Source organism: Argiope bruennichi, chromosome X2 (genome assembly GCF_947563725.1).
Source record: "Argiope bruennichi chromosome X2, qqArgBrue1.1, whole genome shotgun sequence".
Taxonomy (NCBI): Eukaryota; Metazoa; Arthropoda; class Arachnida; order Araneae; family Araneidae; genus Argiope; species Argiope bruennichi.
Window position 1 is genome coordinate 55,261,323 of NC_079163.1, and position 24,268 is coordinate 55,285,590.

At 29.3% G+C, this 24,268-nt stretch overlaps 1 protein-coding gene across 6 annotated transcripts in view; it reads right to left on the reverse strand.

Annotated features, from left to right (window-relative positions):
- Position 1: 1 nt before the first annotated feature.
- LOC129959951 (lysine-specific demethylase 6A-like) overlaps positions 2-24,268 on the reverse strand; it is a 177,141-nt gene continuing 152,874 nt past the window's right edge. For 5 of the 6 annotated variants that reach the window (XM_056072867.1, XM_056072870.1, XM_056072871.1 and 2 more), the window contains 19 exons: positions 22,536-22,708; positions 19,778-19,862; positions 19,147-19,240; positions 18,239-18,328; positions 17,744-17,845; positions 17,318-17,407; positions 15,906-16,007; positions 14,810-15,172; positions 10,721-11,299; positions 9,195-9,294; positions 6,585-6,790; positions 5,701-5,774; positions 5,418-5,544; positions 4,995-5,209; positions 4,767-4,911; positions 4,129-4,313; positions 3,829-3,955; positions 3,060-3,227; positions 2-2,904 (listed from right to left, as the gene is read on the reverse strand). In XM_056072867.1, the coding sequence (XP_055928842.1) occupies positions 2,878-2,904; positions 3,060-3,227; positions 3,829-3,955; positions 4,129-4,313; positions 4,767-4,911; positions 4,995-5,209; positions 5,418-5,544; positions 5,701-5,774; positions 6,585-6,790; positions 9,195-9,294; positions 10,721-11,299; positions 14,810-15,172; positions 15,906-16,007; positions 17,318-17,407; positions 17,744-17,845; positions 18,239-18,328; positions 19,147-19,240; positions 19,778-19,862; positions 22,536-22,708 (3,052 nt within the window). In that variant the 3' untranslated portion in view covers positions 2-2,877. The remainder of the gene's footprint in view (positions 2,905-3,059; positions 3,228-3,828; positions 3,956-4,128; positions 4,314-4,766; positions 4,912-4,994; positions 5,210-5,417; positions 5,545-5,700; positions 5,775-6,584; positions 6,791-9,194; positions 9,295-10,720; positions 11,300-14,809; positions 15,173-15,905; positions 16,008-17,317; positions 17,408-17,743; positions 17,846-18,238; positions 18,329-19,146; positions 19,241-19,777; positions 19,863-22,535; positions 22,709-24,268) is intronic. The other variant, XM_056072868.1, reaches the window with a different exon arrangement.

Here is a 24,268-nt window from a genome sequence, read left to right on the forward strand (position 1 = left end):
ATTCCTAAAACAATTTTTATTCTTGCTGGCACAATTTCATAAATACAAACATCACTGTATAAATAAAATAAGGAAAAATCAAAGAAACTACAACTGAACAAGTTTTTAATGACAACCCTTACAAAGAGAAAAAAGTTAAAACTGCATAAACACAAAATTCTAAACAAAAATATACACACCAATATAAACAATAAGAAACAAGTATTCACTGCTCCTAATGTGATATGAGGTATTCAAAATGCAATTTACAAATAAAATGTTCCTGAGATAGAGAAACTTAAACAATCAACAGGATGATTTAAGTTTATTTTCAGGATTAAATAACTGAAGTTCTAGAAAGGGACAACATGAATGGAATAGGTTATTATCAGCTGTTGGCACATGAAAATAAAGTGAATCGAACAGATTTGTTCAATAAAAGTGAAGGCAGTAAATTGTACAAAATATCAGTGTTTTTGTTTTCATTCATAATTGGTAGTTATCACATGTTTGGTTTCTTGGCAGTGTTAGTTAGCATTGAACACAGAGATGGTGTATAAATTACCTGGCAGTAAATTATGTGTGGACTAGAACTGTCCACAAATACACCTGTATTTGGTGTTTAAATTTGTGTATGATAATGGTAACACATAGTTCTCAGATTCGTGACGCCATTATACCAAACTGACTTTAACATCAACTAGATCATAACCGAAAACAGCAAGACCACATTTTCATCTTTCCGAAAATTAAATTAAATATCTGTACCAGCCAATCAATCGTATCTACAATAATCCTTTTGACATGATACATAACATTTTTACAATTCAGCAATGTACAGATATTAGTATACATAGCATAATTGAAGGCTACTGTACAAATATATTGTCTAGATTATTGAAAAACAGTTTAAGCATTTCTTACAAAACTCAGAACACCTACATGCCAAAACTACACACAAAAGTTTTGATTTCAAAATAATTTATTTTCTTTGCAGATGTAGATATTAATGCACATTATATAACAAAATAAGCAATTTTAAACTTTTTACAGTGCATTTTAACAAAACTGACATAAAATGTAAAACAACTTTTAACAGCAAAATGTATTTCCTCTGTAAGGCTTGATTTAAATTTACACATATTCAGACAAGTTGAATTCATAAGCATATCTTGACATAAAGGGGTTTAGTTTTTTTATGTTGGGTAATATGTATGCTCAGAACAAAATATATATATTGAAATCATTTGCATAGTTGAGCAGAAATATAATTTCCATCGATATTTATCTCTAATACTAATACAAAAATTTTCAAATATGCTAATGAAATGTTAAATTTCTTTATATTCTATAATAACAACAAGTTATTTCTGTTAAAATACATATATCGATACACATCAAACAATTGATTTCGTTGGAAAAGGCTTTTTCATATTGCTACCAAAATTATACATTGAATAAAAAATATAGAAGTTTCATTTGCATAGCTGAGCAGAAATATAATTTCCACAAATATTAAAACCACAATTTCCAAATGAAGTTGATGAAACACTAAATTTCTATGTTTTCTATAATAAATTATTTTTATTAAAATACATAAATCTTTACACTTCAAACATTTGATTTCGTTGAAAAAGGCAGTTTCACATTAATGTCAGAATTATAAATTGAATTAAAAAAAAGCTTCATTGCATTTATGAGGAGAAATATAATTCCCATCATTATTAATCATCAAAAATAATACAACAGTTTTCAAAAATGCTGACGAAACATTAAATTTCTATAATAACACTTTTTTGTAAAAATTTATGTATTTTAATACTTTAATAAACTAATATTGTTTGAGAAAGCTTTTTAAAGACTAATTCCAAAACTTTAAAATAAAAATAAAAGCATTTTTAATTAGTATAGCTGAGAAGAAATACAGTTTCCACCAATATTAATCTTTACAACAATACAAAAATTTTCAAATACGCTGAAGAAACGTTAAATTTCTTTATATTCTATAATAACAATTTTTTTTAAAAAAATACATACATACATTTTTACATTTTAATTGATTTCGTTGGAATAGGCTACTTCACACTTGTACCGAAATTATAAATTGAATAAAATAAATAAAAGTTATTTTTAAATTTGTTACAAAATAACACAATCCCATGAAAACCAACATGAAACACAATAATAACATTTCAAATTAAAATGTAAAATTTTTGTATACATCAAATTCAAAGCACATACAACAAACTACTAGAGCGAAACAAGCACACATACATTCAAAAAATTAATGCCACATTTTTTGACTCCAATTAAACTATTACACTTTCATTGAAAATTACAAAATTAAAAATTGACATATTGCATTCATAGCCAATCTTTAACAGTTTCAGCATGGAACATGTTTTAAATCTTTACACAGTTCTTCCAATCTCAATAAAAAATGTTAAATGATTAAAAATGTTACTGAATTAGCATCATTTTGTGATGTTAGAACTATACAACCTTACATTATATGCACATAGACTTTGCTATCAACAAGGATGATGCAAAATAACTTATTTACATATTAACTTCTCTCAATACATCAAGTGAAATTATCTACAGTTTTTTCACAGAGCTGTACAGTATCACTGAACTTTATGCAAGCTAATGTCAGGGTGCAGTTGTTACAGAGTGAAATTTACAAATTCCAAGAACTGTACAAAACTTTAAATGCAGGAGGCAACGGTGCAATAGTTTCTTTATATATTTATCAAATAACAAGAGTTGGTTACTCAAGAACAATTTCCATGAAAATTAACGGTAATTGGGAATGAATGTGTAATGGCAGTGAAGTTGGTTAAAATGCATCAATCCATAATACCACTTTTAGGACAGTCATATAAATGGAATGGCACCTTAAATTGTTGAACTTGAATGGGGAACCTACAACATAATTTAACAATTAGAAATTACATTACAAATATTACAAAAGTTAAGATATTAAGAAGAAATCTAATTGATAAAGCCTTTAAAACACAATATTTAATATCCAAATTATTATTATTATTATTAATAAAATTCAAATTAAATTAACTTACGGGATGAAGAATGAAGTTATCATAAACCTCCATCAAATCCTCCATTGTGTATTCTTCTAACATAACGAAATCCTCCAGCACAGGACTGCACTTTCTTGCACAATCCAAGCAATGCACTAAATGTTTTTTGTCAACTTCTTTCACGAAAAGTATATTAAATACCTCCACCTAAATCGAATAGAAATGGGAATTTGTGTAATATACAACAATTAAATCAAATATTTTTTTCATTTTCAAATTTTTAAAAGAAAGTAATTATATATTTTGAAGTTTATCATTGAATTCTCATTTCTCAAACATAAATCAGATATTTACATTAAAGATAACAGTAAATTTCAATCTCATAAAATTTGTTGACTCAAACTAATTAGCTGTTTCAATTTAGCGTTACATTCAAAATTCTGCATCATAAACTATATATTTAATCACATACTTAGAATAACTCTTTTCATTAAAACAACTAATATTTTTCTCAATGTTCTTTGGAATACATTAGCAATTAAAAACTTAAGCAGTTATAACTTGGATTTAAGTCAGTTTTTACATCATGGGCTACTTATATGGTACTTATCATTTCACACTTATAGAAACTCAAAGAAAGTAAGGAGCTGGTGATAAGTCAGTTACATGCTTAGAATGGATTATCTGTGTCGAAATAAAAAACTTTTTATAGAGGTACAACAATTACATTACTATCATATGATGATATAATAATGTGCCTCAAATGCTCTTAATTATAAAAAAAACCCTCTGGAATGGAACCACATACCTCACAAATTGTGCAATAATGTGCTGCTTCATTTTTCCCCCGGCCATGCCACTTTACTTCTTTTTTCAATTCCTTTAAGAAATCAAGTGTCATCTGACATTGCCGAAGTGTCCTTAAAAGACAGTACCTACAAACAGAACCACGAATGCATAAATTTAATTATAAGAAAAGCATTTATAAATCATATTGAAATAAAATTGCATGGTTTCTTAATTACCTTACTTTTTAAAAGTTTAATATATTGGCGATTTAATTGCACTTACTAAATATACTCATATTTACATTTAACAGTTTACTTACTTGATTTGCTCAAAAAGCTTTCTGTCCGAGAGTTTAAGATTACGGGCTAGATTCCATGTTAAATGAGCCATAGGAACAATAGATTTGTAGCTTTGAAGTTTATTCCATTCATAACGTTCTACTGCTAACTGGTATTGTTTAGCAGTCAATGGGCCAACATTCCAGGCAATATTATTACACCAGCCCTAAAAAGGAACATAATATACTTTAAAGTATTTTGAAAACATTTGATTGAAATAACCACAAAATCAAAATTACAAACAGATAGCAAAATTCATTTTCTGTTTAATAAAATGAAACTGCAAAAATTTATTTTGTTTTGATAAACGATAAGTATCTTAATTCTCCAGAAAAATAGTGTTTTTATATGTTGACCCAAATAATTCTTTATGCAACATATTTATTACAAAGAAATTACAGAGCATCAACAGTGGAAATAATGAAACAGATATTACATGTGTGAAATAGGTTTCTAAATTTTTCCTTTCAATAAATTTCTTTAAAAAATACATTTTCAAAGACCTATATATCAAATTTCATAATTACAACTGCATAATTAGGTAGGATTAATGATGATTTGCCATGAATGATAAACTTAAAATCAATGTATCATTATAAGGATTACTTATAGTACATACCACAGCCTGAACCCAATGCACTGTACCAGCGTTGACCCATACCAAGTCCCCTGGTCTTTGCAAAAAGCGATACACAGGTATATTTTCAGCAAATAAATCATCCAAAATTGGCCACCATGAGCCATGCAGGAAGTTTAAACTATTCCTAGATTAATAATAAAAAAAATATTTAGCTACAAATCAAAAATAATATATTTGTACTTCTTGCAGAAAATTATTCATACACACCTTTCACACATATTATGGATAACTCCCCAGTATGGTTCAGATACTCCAAACCATTCACAGTCCCCTGGGCCAATATTTATGTTGACAGAACAAAAATTATTATTTTCTTGGTGACCAGGTGTCCGACTCCCGGGAACTTTCATATACAACTGTACAGTATTCATCCCTAATATAACATGCCCAACATGACTTAGCATATTGCCTGCAGATACAACCTATGGGGGGGGGGGGAAACTCAATGAGAAACATTAAAAGAAAAATCATGAACTAAACAGAATCGATGAATTATATAGATCAAATGGAATTTTAAACTTCATCATACTGATACAACATGTACATACAATTTGATTTGAAGACTGGAATTCATAACAGTAAAAAGAAATTAAAAACTTTTTATCTAAAAGATATATACACAATACATACTCTTACAAATGTCGGCAACTTAGTGAGTTCTTGAAGTTGAGGTCTCCATTTTCTTTCATCAGATAAATCTACATTTGTTCCGAACTTAATAGTTTTGAAAAAACTATTTTTTCTTCCTTTTTTACTCCTATTTGCCAAAAAAGTGAAAATGTTTTTTAATACTTGTTTTGTTTTGCAAGGATTGTATTAAAAATATAAAAGCAGATCATTAAACATGTAAAAAAAGATTAAAATGTTTAAATGAAATAGAAGGATAAAATTAAAGCATTCTTCATTAATTTACCTTGATACTGAAGAATTAGAATCGCTGTCAGACTCTCGTGTAGCCTGCCCACCAGCAATCTTTTCATGTTCATCCTATAAAAAAATAGACCAAGGAACATTAAAATTTGAATCAGCAGCATAAAGGCTGTAAATTAATAATTACCAACTGATAAACAATCATCGGTGAGAAACATTAGACAGGAAAGTCAAGGCCCTTCCCTTATTTTGCTGCAAAAAAGTGATATTTTACATCTAACATATAGTGAGTCAAGAAAATTTGAAAAAACATAATAATTAGGAGATCAGAAAAGTTTTGCACAGACATTGAAAGTTAATTAAGAGAAAAGAAAAGGGTGAGGAGGAATAAGAATTGGAAAATTAATATTAACTTATACGATCAGATGACACAGATATTAGTTTTGTCAGTACAATGAGAAATATTGTATATAAGGTTCAGGAATAATGATTAATTGAGAGGATTTCCTGAAGGCCCAAGAAGCAGAAACAGTTTTTAATTAAGGAGAAACCCTTTTTTTTTTTCCCTAAGGTTAGAAATTTGTCGAGATTAAATAATGCACCGCATACTACTTTTAATTGAAAAACTTTTCTTGCCAGCAAATTTGTGATATTTCAACAGATTGTATTTATTTATTTATTAAATCTGGAAATCCTTTATTCCTTGTTTCCACCCATATGATTAACTTAAAAAGACAAATTTCATTTACAGAATATTTTTTGTCTTAACTATACAGAAAAACACTCAAGATGAACTACATGAAAATACTTATTACCATGAGATATATTTTATGGTTATAATTTCATGGTGATAAAATTTTAAGCGAGTTCATAAAGTTAAAAACAAATGCATATTGTTCTACAGAGACGTTAAGGTTCAAATTTTACCCTTAATGACTCTTGGAAGGAAGAAGCTTGATACTGAGCATAACGCGCAATTGAAGTATGTGATCTATGACTTTCACATCGCCAGACTTGCTTTCTCCTTTCTGCGTCCCAATTTTCATCAGACGACTGCATTAATTGTGTTCTTACTTCAATAGTATGATCAGGGTTAGCTTCAACTAAAGTTTTTGTCGAAAACAATCCAAGGTCTGTAAAAGAGTAAAATATACACTTTTGTAAGATACAAATATTCTTAACAAAACACCATACCAATGGGAAAGATTTAATATTGCATAATATAAAAAAATGAGGTAAAATATCTTTATTAATTTACAAAGTGCAATGTTACATTTCCATGAATAACATCCATTCACCTCACACACGAAGAAATAGCACTGATAATTATCACGGGATTTCGTAAGCAAAGCATTATTTCCACCATTTTATATATAGATGTAACATCAAGTAAAAGCATGTGCAATATTTCCAAGTTGGAAAACAGATTGTTTCTAGAATCAAATTTAAACAAAGATTATAAGCTACAACTGTTTTGATACTTTACAATTTATTTTTAATAATTTATTTAATTTACAATTAAATTGAACAGTAGTCTGATATTATAATGTTCTGTTTCATATATTAAAAAAAATGCTTAAATGCTTCCAGTTTTTCCAAAGAATAAAAATGATATATATTGTATGCATGATAAGAATATAACAAAACATACTGAAGAACAAGCTAAATCTAATCCTTAAACACAAAATTATACAAGTAAAAAACACTAAGTTAATCATATGATGTGAAATTATAAGGTTCGACTTGCATATTATCTAAAAATCATGCGATGAAAGTAAAGATTATTTTAATATGCATCAAGATCAAACATTTAGTTCACAAATATACACAGTAAAAATATACGAAATTATATCAAGAATTCAAAATAATAGCTTAAAAAGTTATAAGAATACCTAAAAACATTAAAAAAAAAAAGTAAAAAATGTTTACCCAATCAATGGTTATAATTTTATTATGATGCAAGTAATTATTTCAAAAAATGTATATGTAAATATTATTGCTCCAATAAGGTAGCTTCTTTATACTAAGCGTTTTTTTTAAACAAATATTTTCCCAAATCTTTCTTTCTTCGAATGTCAAAGTCTAATAATGCATTTGAAGAATTGTCACTTGTAGGAAGAAGATTAAGGTAATCAGAATAAAAACTAATTGTGGGTTTAACATCTGTTTCTTTTCCAAATATTTCTAGGTCATTGTGTACTTAGACCAAATGAAATGTATTATTCCTAATATATATTTCCTGAATTTATAGTTCAATATTTGCAAGACTATTACTAGTTGGTTCACTTTGTAGTGGACCATTTGATAAGGAAATTTACTATTGAAAATAATGTTTTATAGTCTGTATTTTCAAAAGGCGGTTCAAGGTCAGAAACCACCAGCAGAAAATACACAGACTATAAATTTAGATTTATTAAGCTATTACAATTTCATAACCCTAAACATTAATTTGTATTAGAAATCTTAATCATATATATTCCCTTTCTAGATTTACATATATATTAAATTAAATATATTATATATTAAAATAAATAGATATTGTGCTGTAGTCTTGAAAGAAATTGAAATCTCTGATTAAAAGTCATAACTGCATTTATTGTTAATTTAAGTGATTCAAGAGAAGTGGAAGCTTAATTACGGTTTTTGATATCACTGTCTGCGAGTCCGAACCATGACCATTGAAGAGAAACGCGGGGGAGCTACACTAATAATGAGAAGAAAAAAAAGAAAAGAAAAAGTGGCGAAAAGCTATTTTGCAGCGTTTTAACAGGTCAGAAAGAGGACTTCCCATTTCTAAGCGTTACGCTGGAGCCGAAACTAAAGAAGGCTTGGGAGCAGTTTAAGATAATTAAAGTTAGTGTTTTGCTGTCCGAGAGGCATAGCAATACATTGCAACAGAGAAGTTGAAGCATTTTTCATTTAAGAATTTAGAAAATTTCATAAATGCAATTAAAATGAAATTATTATGCACATATACTTTCAATTTAATACGTTTTTGATATAAATTACTTTCAATTACCATGAATTCTAACTTTTTCTGAGTTGCAAGATTTTTCTCTCCCTTATTCAGTCTACACACATTTGAAATAAATGCGATAATAGCTAATTTAATCTCAGAAGCTATAAAAGTTCGGAATGAGCTTCCAAAATCCCCCCCCCCTCCATCTTTCCGCCTTCCTTTCAGGACCGCATTATTTCCTGGTCATGATTTTAACAAAGAAATATTAACCTCTTCTACTAATCGTCTTTCGTAGTCAAAAATAAAAAGAGCCATTAAAAGAGATTTCGTAGTTTGTTTCTATTACCAGAAAGCATTTCATTTATACACATTAGTCAAGGCGTAAATAACAATGATTAAAAACTTAAATAAGTAGAAATACTTTTAAGGGTGGGATATATAATACACATAAATCGGGAGACCCAATGAGCTATCACAGCTTCACTCTTAATTAGCTTTAAAATCATCAAATTTCCTATCGAAATTGTACCAAAGGAAAAAAATTTCTAATATATGATGCTTTTAATGATTAAACTTACCAAGTTTCAAAACGCTTGTTAAACCACGTATCACAGCAATAGGATGTGCCAAACAGAATTCTTGTAGTTGAGGAGAAAATGCATCTTTCTTGTTTTCCAACTATTAATACAAAGTTCATAATTTTAAAATATTTTGCTAAGTTTTAAAAAAGTTCAATTAATTGTCAAGATTCTTAGAATAAACATACAATATGAATTCAAATATTTTATAAATTAATTAATTTTAAGCCTTATCCTATTATATTATTGTAATTCAATGCGATCACAAAATTTTAAATAATAATGAAAAATATGGCACTTTTCCAAAAACATAATTCAACCAAAAATGTTACCTTAAAAAAAAGTCAAACGATAAAGTTTTCATTGTAAAAGTGTGTAATTATGGATCAGAATAAATCCCTGTGAATACCTGGAATGACTTTTGAAGTTAGCACCCTTAAATGTTTGATTTTTCGCATTCCTATTTTAATTATAAGTAGATTTTTAGCCAAATTAGAATATCGTTCCTTGATCGATATGACAAAGGATTTAATATCTTTCAGAATAAGAAATTGATAATTACCTCTTCCGTAACTTCGTACAATTCTCACCAATAATTGCAACATTAATAATATATTTAAATTTAAAAGAAAAAATTCTCTAAGCATGTTATTTTTGGACTCTTAAAAATTTGGAATTAACAGGAACAAAGATTCTTAGGATTAAAATTCCACATTAAACATTAATTACAAAAAATAGCTCACAATTTAAGATATATTATTCACTACATACATATCACAAATAAAAGAAAATGCATCAATTTGATAATTTGCAAAAAATGCTGGTCGAAATTCTGTTCCTAAATAATTCAAATATTGAAAGACATCTGAAAAATATTTTAAATTGAAAATACAACTTACTAATAATACTAATGCCATTTATAGATTTTTAAACACACCATATTCCCAACAGACTTTTTTCAATATCATTAAACACAAAAATGACTTTGTTAGACAGAAATTTAAAAGTTAATGAGAAAAACTAAAAATTCATATCAAATATTTTCTGTGTCATATAAAGTGTAAAGTTTTAAGTAAATTTCTAAATCCATCGCCAAACCATTTGAAAGAAACTATCTTGAAGTTCTTCTCCACCCATAGCAATTTGGGTAATATTTGTGTATTTTCCTATTGCAACACTGTGAATTTATGGAAAATTCAGGAAAACTAAGAATACTTTTCAAGAAATAAGCATCTCTACACAACAAAAGAAAGCAATCTACTTAATGATTCTTAGTAATGACGAAATTAAATATAAGATAGCCCTTTTGTTAAATATTACGCATATTATGAAATTATGCAGTTTAGAAAAAAGCTACAGTAGAGCGCTACAAAAACATATGGAAACTTAATTTTATAATATGATGGAACGAAAATCTCTTGAGAAATATTTAGAATATGAACAATGCAAAGCCAAACAAAATCATATAATGACAAAGACAAATAATTACAGATATTCAAAATATTTAATTCATTACAATTACTTACATATACACTGGGAGTTGGAGGTAACAGTTGATCTTTGTTTGCAGGAGGATAAGGTGGATCTGGTGGAGAAGGAGGTGGGCAAAGCTCAGATATAATACTTGTATTTGAGACACCGTTTTTCTCCAAACCTTTACATGCGGCTAAAAGCTGAGATGAACTCATATTTATAGATAATGAAGCCGGAGAACACAGATTTGAATCACTTTTAAATCTGAGTGATTCTAATTCACTTTTAAATTCCTCATGTTCAACTTTCTCTTTAATAGAGTCTGATTTGAGGTCCTGTGAAAAAGTAGATCTCTTCTGCACTGATGTAGAAAAAGAAGTTGAACTTTTTAAGGCATCACGATCAGATGCTAAAGTATCTTTTGTTTCTTGTCCTGTAGTATCCTCAGAATGTGATCCATTTTTTTTCTGACTCGCGCATTTTGAGTGAGATTCTCCAGAAAGCTGCAATAAAAGATCTTCAGCAAATGAAGAAGAAATGTCCTTCTGAGATAATAAGATTTGAAGATCTTTATCACTAATGGAATCGCATATGTCATGTAACACTACTGATGGTTGGGTGGTACTTGACACCTGGAATATAAGATAACGATATTCAGCATTTCATTAAAAAATATATATGAATGTATATAGAAAGATGTCAGTAAATTCACTTGGTTAATTTAATATAAAGACTTTTATGCTATAAATTTTTAAAAACTGAATATTCATCTATATCTATATTAATAAAAATGCAAATGTTCACTTGTTCGTAATCGGTAATTTTCAAAAGTTCCTCAGCGATTGTTTTGAAATTTTGACACAACGTTGCATTCGAATACAGTCGAGTTTTTATAGTATATTTATTACATATATGTCACACCTGTAACAAGTAAAAACATGCTTTTTTACTGTTTTTGATAATGGAATCCAACAGATGGAGTCGCATAAAACAGCGCCATCTGAAGGTAAAAGCAACACACTCTGTACCAATTTTTTTTTTTACGATTCCATTGCAGTGTATCCGATTGTATTATTATATTGAATTTTCAAAAATTTCTATTTAATTATTTCGCGTGCCATTTTGTTGGAATTGAGCTGTGTATTTTTTTTTTTTTTTTTTTTTTTAGTGTTCATTTAGCGCTCTTAGTAGAATGGCAAAAGAAAGGATTGCTACATGGACATATAAAGATCTGATAACCGTCGATAAAGATTTGTATGAAATTGAGGCGAAAAATACAATTCCATGTACCTTTCGGTTCACTGTATCCAATTTTATCATGAATGATAGGAGAAATGCTCTAAGCACCTCTCGAGTATGAGTAACCAACATAGTTACTGGAAACCATGGACATAATTTATACAAAAGATCAGCAGAAGAGGCAGTAAATTAGCAATCGTAGCTATGCGAAATCGTTGTATCGAAGTAGATAATCGGTGGGTTGTTTTATATTTGCCTTTACTACGACGCAAACGATTGTAGGGAGTTAGCAGACAATCTAGGATATTTATAAAATCTATGATAAGCAAATTGTACACCGGTCCCAAATCAAAATGAATGCTTCTTTCAATTGCTGTTAACATATATGCTCGATCCAACAACTTTCCGGGAATTGAGAATTGTTAACGGATATAAAATGCCTTTTCCGCAGTGCTCTCAATTTACTAGAAAACGACCGGCAACGGGATGCATTCATTAATAACAACATGTGTAATACGTCACATCCAAATCAAACTCCTGCACTGTTTACAATCTTATTGACCACCTGCTCTTATCCTTTGATATTTTTTGTCAAACACGCAAGGAAAATAAAAGTATGAAAATGGATTTCACAGCAGAAATCTACAACGAAGCGGTGATTTACATTTAGAATTCGAGGGCAAATTTCTCAATCAAATGGGAATCCTATTACTGATCCTGCTATTACTGGCACTGCTTTGTTCGAGGTAAAAATGCGTTTTGAACAAGTACAACACGGTTGATCTTTTGTCGTATGTGCAATCAAATATTCCTAAGCAAACTCTTGAGCAAAAAATACATTTACGACAAAATAAAGCAAATTATCAAGAAAGAGGTGGAAAAATCTTACGTGCCAGGAGGAACTGATAAACATTTCTAATTAGATTGATTTTGGCCACAATTTCTTACCAAAATGAACCTTGCTCCGGAATATCTGCGACTTTGTTACCAGAATGTCAGAAGGACGGTCAATTGGAAGAACTAATCACTCCGGTTTGAAATTGAGATTAAACTTGTAATTCACTGAAACGCCACATGCAACATTTCCAAAGTATCTAGCATGCGAAAAGTATCGAAGAAATTAAAATTTATTGATTGGGATAATGCACAATGGCGCAAAAAGAATTAGCACAAGGCTCTTTATCAGTCATGGCAAAATTTGCGTAGAAACATCAAATCATTTGGGAACGCATGAATATTGCTTGAAGGAGATTTCCGGTAAACAATGCTTGCAATTCCTTGATTGACATAAAAGGTTGAATAATTTATTTTCTGAAGTACTCCACTTTGTGACGATGCGTAAAGAGGTTGTAATTAACTACAAATACGCATGCTCCGCTGCAAAACGATTAACTGAGATATTCTCATATCAATTGACAAAAAGTGGGAACGGAAACTGCAGAACGAACTTCGTTGCCTCATAACTTCTACGTTTTAGTGACAACGAAAGCAGGACTGTTGAAAAAGTATTTTCCAATATTCAAACCAATCACAAGAATCACGATCGGCTGAGTGAAGGAGCTATTATTGCGACAAGGAACAAAGATATTTATGAACTTAAGAATATTATTTAGTTTAACATTCAAATCGAGGCAGTCACAAGTCCATCGACACTATTGTGGAAACAGATGAAGCGGTTAATTATTCAACAGAATTTCTGAATTCATTATCTGCCAAGGATTCCATTGCAATAATGCAATTCAAAATCGGCAAGAAAATTATCAATTAAAGCTTTGCAACGGTCGTGGCTTGCTGCACAAAAGAGCAACGTTATAGATGCAATAATCTTGAAAGGTCCTTTCAATGGTGAAGATGTCCTCATTCTTCACATTCCTCTGATACAAATATGCCATTTCAATTTAAGAGATTGTTATTACCAATTCGAATGGCGCTTTCAATCACAAAGCTCTAGGCTAATCTTATGTATCTTACGGTTTAGATCTAGATATGAATTCTTCTCCCATGGACAATCGTATGTTAAGTGTTCTGGAGTCGATAAACCAGATAATCCCTATATGTGCACAGACGATGGAACAACAAAAGATTGTACAGCTACATACATTGTAAAATTAATCATTCAGCATTTTCTTTTTCCTTCCCTTACAATTTAATGATATTTAGCCACATGAATGAGTGGCCGGGTACAACTATTTATAAATTATGACATACACATAGGTTTCAAGTTGCATATGAAAAGTTCGGCCCCAACCACGAATTTCTTAATATCTTTGCAATAAGCAAAAGAGCAATAAACATACAAATATTTTTCTAGATCTAAATGGATTTGGACCTTGTTACTGCATACGCAAGGTTGATATTAATGTCCCAACATTTTTTTAATGCATCACATCTATATCATTACCATGCACAGCAAACTAGATCTAAATCCTTTTAAGTTTTCTTTACAATTTAAAATCTTTTCACACAGCTGATTAGAAATCTAACAAATCACATCTTAGAAGAATATATGATATGAGATACATTATAATAAATTATGCATATCGTGAAATAAATGACACTTCAATATAAAATTCGTAAATGATATTTTCAAGCATCCTAATAAGTTTATACTTTTTGCCCAAATATCATATCTTCATTATTTCATCTTCATAAGCTAATTAGTGTGTAGTTAAGTGCAAGGTTGTCTGGCTTTCACTATCCAATTTTATCACATCTGAAAATTTACAAATTATCTTGAATGGATACTTTAAACTATATTATCTCCGATATTAAAAAAAATGTGATAACAGTTTTCTTTATATAAAATGAATTTAAATGTTGAATAATGTTAAAATTGTTCTCTAATTTAAACACACTATTGAGGAATGAAATTCAAATAAATTACAAAGATTTTTAAAATTTACCTGTGATGACAACATCTGTCTCGACCCAGGAATATGTTGAACTTGCGAACTAGAGCATTGCAAAGGCTTTGTTATCATTTGGGTACCTGTTGTAGTGGTAACCTGGCAGGATTGAGAAGTTGGCATATTAGATGCAGTTCGTGCCTGTAAATTGGCCGGATTTGATTGACTATGAGGATTAGAACTATTCACAACTTTCCCTTCTAATGATAATAATGAAGGAGAAGGACGAACTTGAGTAGCAGTAGAATCTGGTGACATGTAGCCACTTGCAAACCCACTGCGTGCAACAGAACATGCAGAAGTACTTAAAATTTGTGTCCCTGTAGTAGATACAGGAACAGATGATTGCCCCGGAGGCGACTGCAACAGAAAAGCGACTCATAAACATTATATAATTTTAATCGAAAATAGTTTACGCAAGTGGAAGACAGAGGCGAAAAATAGATTGAAAACACATTTTATTAAATGAATTTTTTTACTGCCCCCCCCCATTACAGCTCTTGGTTGGTTTAAAAATGCAGAAGTCATGAACTATGTCATCTTATTTATTATGAAAAATTTCTCTTAAGAAAGAGTTCACCAGCAATGCAGTAAGGATATTAATGATTCAATTTATTTTATCCATGACTCATAGTGTAAGGCAAGAAATGAATTAAAAATTTATTTACATAAAATTTTAAAAATTAAATGTCTGCTGATGATTTTTATTCTCCGAGAAAGATAAAGCACCATCAGAAAATCTTAGTTTGAATATGAAAAGCCTATCTTGCTTAAGAACCAAAGATATAAAATATTACAGAAATAAAGGGAACAATACTAATCTAAATCCAACTTTTAAAAACTCTTGAGCAAAGGTTTATGTAAAGAATGAATATATTAGTTAATGATCGAGGTAACTAATGCAAACACCATTTAATAAGATTTATTTAATATTTATATAATTATAAGAAATCTTTAGTATAACTTGATAACGTTCATAAAAATGATTATGCAATTTCATATTAATTAACGTTTTACTCATCATTTACTACTGTACACATGAACTCGCATACATCTAGAAATAAAGGTTTAATTCCATATGAAAGATTATTACTTGATTTTGCATTATTTTTTGCTGCTGTTGATGCTGTTGCATGTGCTGATATTGTTGCTGTAGTTGTTGAAAAAGATTCCTTTGTTGAGGAGAAAGATTTGCCTGAAACAAAAGAAAATCACAAAAATTTAACATTACAAACCACGTATCTCATCATCACAATTTGTTCTAGTATAAATACCACTAACAAAAACCATGGATACAAAAAAGGTTGTTGCAGATTTGGTTTATCAAATTTAACCTCTTCCATTAAGAATTAATAATGAAAAATTGTGCATGAAATAACCATTTAATTTTTATTTAAAAAACGCTTCATTTTATAATTCTTACATAGTGTTAATTAAAACTATATTATTAATATTGATATAATTGCAATTTGTAAGTTCATATTCAGCACTTGGTCAAAAACCTCTAATGACTTTGGATTAGCACCTGCTTTTCCCAACATCAGAGCGTTTACACCAGGTGCTCCAGTAAATTTCTTTATTTCGGGCATATTATCTATTTCTTTCCATTTTTCTGATGATGCGTCTACGATTCCAGAATATTCACTAGAATCACTTATTAGACGATTAGTATGTTTTCGCCTTATTGGTAATATTTCACTATCATGAGTTTCATTATCAATATGGCATAAATATTTGCTTCTTTCTTCTGATTCTTCAGAATCCCTCCAATTGCTTTGATATTCACAGCTTCACTATCCATTACGGGTGTTCATTTCACAACATGTTTTTCCTTTAGTAAAAATGTATATTGGTCTGATCGATGTTTTCACTAAATGTTTATAAGAATGAAATCCCACTGAATAACAACTATATTTGGCTGTGACTTGTATCAAGACATTTTAACAACAAACAATATGCGATAGAGAACTATGATATCAACAAAAGTAATAAAGTGCTGCCAAATGACATTAAATGTCTTTGAATCTCTTCGGTCGCTTTTCATTTAAAAAACATTGGAAAGTTTTCATAAATTATTTGTTAACACAGTAAGTCTAATGCAAGTAAAAAACTTATTAGGCAGCATATCTGATGAATGAAAATGCAACTGAAGAATACAATGTTAAACAATGCCATTTAAATTGGGTCAGAAATCATACGTAACATGTGAGTTTAAGGGGGAAATCTTAGATATTTATTTCCTTAATTTTATGGAAAAAAATCAGTGGACTTAACTTATTTAATATTTTTCATACAGTTATATCTTCTTGGAGACATTTTTCCCCCCTTTTTCTTTTCTATTACATACACGACCCCGAGTAGAAAGGTGAAGCCATTTTACAATACAAATGAATTTTTATATTTCCTCGCAAATATATATTTTACAGTGTAAAATGCAGCATGTATATAACCTATTATGCTTACTTTTCTTTAAAGTAGTTAATGGTAGGCTTACTAAACATTTACCTGGTTTTGCTGAAAATAACTAAGAAGCTGTAACTGCTGCTGGTTTAGATAAAACGAAGGACGAGCATTGACATCTGGACCCGATACCTGCTGGAAAATGATTAAATGAAAAAGTAAATACTTACATAAAACAATATTTACAAGTAATATCTAGATTGTAAAATTTAATACAATTGTAACTCTCAACATATTTAGCTGACCTTATAAATAAAATTATGCTACAAAAGCATTCATATAAATTTTTCAGATTACTATCCATTTATTTGTTTAATGACTACAATGATAATAGAATCAAATATCTTATATCTAATCTGAATGGAGAAAAGAGAACTTATCAAAAGTTAAACAAAAAGACAAATATGAAATTAAGCAAAAAGGTCACATAAGCAATTTAAATACTCAAAATATATGAACATTTAAGCATACATTTGACTGCTGAGTAGTAGTATTCAGTTTCATTCTCTTATTAGGCGGTTGTTCCTGTGAAGAACCCATCAGAGAAGTAGGCCTTATATGAATATGCTGCGGCTGCAAAAAAAATTAATATATATGAATTTTCAACCTCTTTTATTGTCAAAATGGTTATCTAAGACACACTTTTAAAGCATCAAAACTATAAAATCACCATGAATCAGGCAATTACTGACAATCTGCGGTTAAGAAACTGAAGAAATATGAAATGAAAACATTAAAATCCTTTTTACTGAAATACAGTACAGAAAATAAATAATTTTATTAAATTCTCAAAAAGTAAATTATAGTCAATCTTCAACACACACACACACACACACACACACACACACACACACACACACACACACACACACACACACACACACACACACACACACACACACCTAGGGAATTTATTAAAAATTTCTTCTGGATCAAAGCCATAGAAATTATCTACATATGGCCTACCTGTACTTGACTTGGAGGACCCTGTCCTGCAACAACTGGAGTTTCGGATCTACTATACGTTTGCCTTTGATTTGTTGAATTAACGCGACTCTGAAAAAGAAAAATAACCCAACCAATTACATAATTGCTTTGTATAAACGTTAAACACATCGAGAATTCAAAGAGCATATCTTTGACTACCTTTTCACTTAATGGATATATGATTGAGATAAGTCTTTAAATTCAGGTAAAACAGGTTATACACATCTTTTCACCTAGTACAAGAAATCACAAAAGAACTTCATTTAAGATTAATATACTACACTTAATTAATATATTACACTACATTGTTGTCATACTAAAAAACACAAAGAAACTACAAATTTTAATTAATTGCATTTCAGCTTAGCAATAATTTATATACTAAAGTCTTGTATTAATTGACCACTCCAATGCCGTAACTTACTTTCCATGGGTACAACATGAAGTTTTAAAGTTTACTAAACAGTCCAGTATCTTATCGTTACTTACTTGCATTTACTTAATAGAACAACAATATCAGTTTTCACTTAATTCTCTAAGGTAAATGAAAATACATTTTTTACATGATTGGTTACGGCATTGGAGTCTGTTAACAGATTTAAAACAGATCTGTTTATTAACATCTTACAGTTACATTAATGGCAGACCTGTCTATTGTAGCACCAAAACACTATGCAGGAAAACTTATACTTAACACTGGACATCCTGTATTGGATATCCCTGAAAGAAACAGGGCAGAATCACATTTATGAGTACAATTCTGAAGGATTTAAAATACGACATAGAAAAAAATAGTCATAAGATAAGAAAACAAGACAAGAATGCACATTAATGCAAATTAATATCGGGCCAAAGTGTTCGTGTTAAGAGTCATGAGTAATACTTACTATCTGTCCTTGCGTAGCTGCATTCTGCCTTGATGCCATCTCTTGTGATATGGGGAAATTCCAAGCATCTTCAATACATGGCAGTTTAGATTGCCTAAGAAGTATTTTAATAATAAATTTTGGCAAACTGACCAAAATGACACATTACATTGAAAAATAATTCTAATTTCCCCCTCATTTACATAATCAAATCTTGAATCCTCTATTTCGTCATCCTATTTATACGGAAACATTGGCGAGATACACCAATGTAAAAGAAGTAATAAAAAATATTTGGTAAATTACAGATACATTTAAATCCTCTTAAGCATACAATTAGGCATAAAATAATAAATTCTTTCACTGATATATATTGTTTAATAACACAAATAAAAACAATGCAAACATTAAGCTATTTTTTACAGTTGTGATTGTGAATAGCAGAATGGATTGTCATTGTTGTCCTATTATTTTTCATCAAAAATTAAGAAGTATATTTCAAATATTTTATATAAAGTAGTAGTATTAGTATCTATATATTTATTAGTGTTTTCTATTTAAACTTTTAATAAAAAAAGGTTACAAAATTTCTTATAAAATATTGTTGTCTTTTAATTCATAGATACCAGTGTATGTATAAAATAAGTTTTACCTTTGGCTGTTGTTACCAGAAGGAGGACTTGACGATTGATTTTGAAGAATTTTCACTCTGGATGCAAGATTAGGATTTATAGGACCTAAAAAAATATCCAGATATTTATAAATACATATTTTTAAATGCCGAATGAAACAACTTAAAATATCATTTGAATTCACTAAAATGTTAAATAGAATAAAAAATATAATGATTATAAAATTATCTAAACTTCTCCCTCTCCTGATATTAAAAACTGACTAAGATTTACACTAATACTATGAAAACTAAAAATATACTAAATATATTTTTCATAAACTCTCCAGCCCCTGGATTTTCAATTTGTAAAGAGATGTTCCAAAGCTTTCAGAGAAATTCATATATAAAATTAATTTATCATTTCATTGCATGGGAAAAAAGGAGCTAAAATGGTATTATAGTTTTTATAAAATTTTTGAAATCAAGCCGGGAGAAAAGTTTTCACTTATTCTAAAATATAATATTAATAATGATATAAAACCAGTGCATTCTACCAATGTTTCATAACGGGTTCAGAGATGTCTAAAAATACAAAAACACGTTCCAATTTTCATTCCTCACCAGAAAATTTCTTGTAAAGAATAAGAAAACTCCATGCAGAAGATTGGTTTATTGGCAAACCCTCTTTTCTAAGTAAATACATACAGCAAGTTCTAATTTGTTTGGAACAATTTTATTCAAAAGAAAAGGGCAACAATTAAATGGCTACCTGCTCATGCACTATTATTTGATAAAGATACAAAAGTACAGATTCTAGTCTGCAGTTTAGCCGGAAGAATCAATATTAAGAAAACTTCCAATCGTATATTCATTTTGGTAGCTGCAATTCAATAAATGATCATAAATAACATTTCTAAATTCGTTCATATTTAATCTGTAATCAAGCAGCAAGTTTGTGCTAAAATACTGTAGGATCTAAAACAGTGAAAACCTATTTAGGTGCAGACATTATGTTGGAAAGTATTTAGCACTCAAGATTAAATTGTTCTCTAATTAATAGCAATTAGACAAGAGATTAGAACTTCTTTCAAAGAGAATATGAAACCAAAGGGCTAAGAAATATTGTAATGATATATATATATATATATATATATATATATATATATATATTTAAGTAAAAGCATGGGAAAGAGATAATGTTCAGTTGAACGATATTTTTAAAAATGTTTTTCGACAGACAAATTTATACTGTAGACATTTTTTAAGATATAGTGTCTATCCATGATCAACACTTCAGTTGACATGCTTTCTGTTGATAGGCCACAGACAGCGAAATGCGCCCACTGTTCTCATTAATTCAGTATGGGGAATTTCATCATGGGGATTGCGAGAGAAACAAATTGCTATTTTAGCAATTTTAAAGAGGTTTAAGAAAGTAAATATTCGAATGATTCATAAATTAAAGTAGAAGTACATTTATCTCTAAATTAAGCAGAATGAAAAAAAAAAAAAAAAAACTCCCTAAAACTATATAAATGAACATTAAAAAAACGCTTTAATTAAAAAAAAAAAAAAACTATGGATACTTTAATACAAAAATACATTTTACTCATTAGAATAGGAAATATATATAACAGCATCACAAAAGATGACTTAACTTTAGCAAGAAATCATTGGAAGAGAAGCAGAAATAAAAAAAAAAAAATTATATATATATGACAGACATTAATTCCCTCCATTTAAAGTTCAATTTTGGTTATGGGCATGACTGATTGCTCAGCATAAAAGGGAAATTGCTTGCAAGATTTAATTATGAAGCATATTTAAAGAAAATAAATTTTTAAAATAATTTTATTTGTGTATTTAATTAAATATCTCAGAATATAAAGTATGAGGAGTTGAGAGAAATCTTTTAAGTACACAATTAATCACATTTATAATATATTTTAATTTCCAGCTAATAATTAATTATTTTTCTTTTAATGTTATTTATTGCAGATCAATTTACACACTGCTTTGCTTTCAAATGCATATCACACTTTAGCTCATATCTCCAGATTTTTGATTAAAGAAATTATATAATTTTGAGATCACTTTTAAAAACATGTTTCATTTTTCCCTTTCTCTGTTGATGCATTTTATAATTTATTATAATAATTATTATAAGCTAATGCAACTAACTTTTTTTCACAAATTCGCCACCAAATAATGCCTTTGGTACGAAACCAATGTTCGTTTAAAAATAATGCTAATTAAGCTTTTAAAAAATTAAAATAGCGTTTTATTATGGGAACAATTGTTCATAATTTCAGAACTCTACTCGTATTAAGAAGTGAAAGAACAATAACTTGCAAAATTTCATATGTCTGCAGAAATTTCCATTATTACAAACAAGAAATGAATCTGTAGTGAACGAATGTAATGAATCATATATACCTATTATAAATCACATATATCATAAATCATATCAGATATCTGTAAACTACAGGCTCCGTCGAGGCTCTGTGAATTGCTATCTGCTCCTCATCCGGGTATGCTTTTAAAAAAGCTAATCTCCTCCTCTTCGGAAGGCTCTCGCGCACTGCCTCGTTGAAGTTCGTGGTAAAAATCAAATGTTCAATTTCTTTAGTTAAATTGTAAATAAAATTATTTTTCTAAAACGTTGCAATGATTGGAGTCGCAACAAAATACACGCAACCCTAATTACGACAAATCAATTTAAATAAAAGCATTTAAAAATGTATTTAATAGGGAAAAAAAAAATCGCATTCAGCGTAGAAAAAAAAAACTTTCATACCTTTTCCAGTATTTGCATTAACGTAACACTTTAAAGCATCTTGGGGTTGATTGCAATTTTCATAAAGTATACCCAAGTTAGTCCACGCTGGCGTATGATTTTTATCCAATTGAACTGCGCAAATATAAGCCTGTAAAGCGTCCATCGGCTGGTTTTGCTGCTGGTACAATACCCTGAAATATATTTATATATTTTATTATTTTTTTTAAATTTCAGAACAGATTTGCATACAATTTATAAGTAATTATATATATATATATATATATATATATATATATATATGCACACACACACACACACACACACACACACACACACATATATATACACTCTCTCACACGCACATACATACAAGTTGTCCAACGACAATGGAACAAGTTTTCATTTCCCAAAATACTGTACCTAGGCATAGTTTCAATTATAAAATTTAAATTTGATAGGCAAATATATGAAAATAAATTGGCTCCTGTGGAAATTAAATTTTTATACAGTCTTCATAGTGTAAAAATGATAATAAAATTTTTCTTTCATCCATTCATGTAGGAGTCTCACATTTCTACTTACGAAATTTCCATACATGCTTATTTTTTAGTTTAGAAGGACTAATCGTATTTTTTGATAGGCAAAATCGAATCCTTTTTTGAGAAACGAGACTTGGACAGACGAATATTGCGTTAATCAAGAAAGAATCCTTTAATCTTCAAAAATATCACTTTTGGAATAATAAAAACGGGCTTGCGAGAAGTTCATCAGTGACAGTTTTCTATAAATGTGTAGTGTATAGCACTTTTAGAGACTATTTAGTTGCTTCCATTTTGTATAAAAGCGTGTGCTGAATGGTGACCAATATATTCAATTAGTTTTGATTGGAATTGTATCTGATTTAAGGGATGAATTCTTTTTGACAGTTACAAATCTGTAGATGTTTGTTGACGAATTCAAAAAGCCTGTCTAAGTCACAAAAGATGAACTTGATTGGATATGAGCATTGTTAAAAGAATGCGCTTTTTTGAATATATTCAAAATGATCGTATAGTCGTCCCATTGAACAAGTTTTTTAGCATTTAAATAAATATATTATCTAACCATTTCCTACAAACTGAATGAAAGTCAATTAATGTGTTAATATTTTTTTTGGATTTAGCCAAATTAATAATCCTCCGTGATATGGATATTATCAGTGAAAATTACAATGAAAATCTCACTCAGACACTAGTAAGAGGCATGGCAAATATTAGTTTTTTTTTTTTTTTTGTTTGTTTAATACCGCAGCAAATTTTACAGACAGAGACACGGAACTGTGTCCTTATAGATGAGTGCAAGGAAAATAATCTGACATTTTTTTCACTACAGGGGCGAACAAAACATTATTTGAAACATTTATGAACAAAATGAATTTATCTAATGTATAAACATGGATACTTTTTGAGATAATCACAGTGAAGATGCAGACATTCGTCATAACTGTGCGCCAGGTTTCCGATTCCCTTTTCGAAGACCATTGCCGCTAATGATGTGAAATGGGATTAATGTTTTTCTTTGAAACTCCTCATTACTCAGGAAACTTCAACTTCTTATCTATTTCCTTAATTCTGCATGGGATGAAAATCATTCGGCTCTAAGCCGGATGCTCTCCGAAAGGAGACGAGGAAGCTAGTCTGTCGCAGCAGACCCTATTCAACAAGGTTGGTCATATTGTTTGAAAGAAATCGAGAATATTTCTGTTCCCCTAT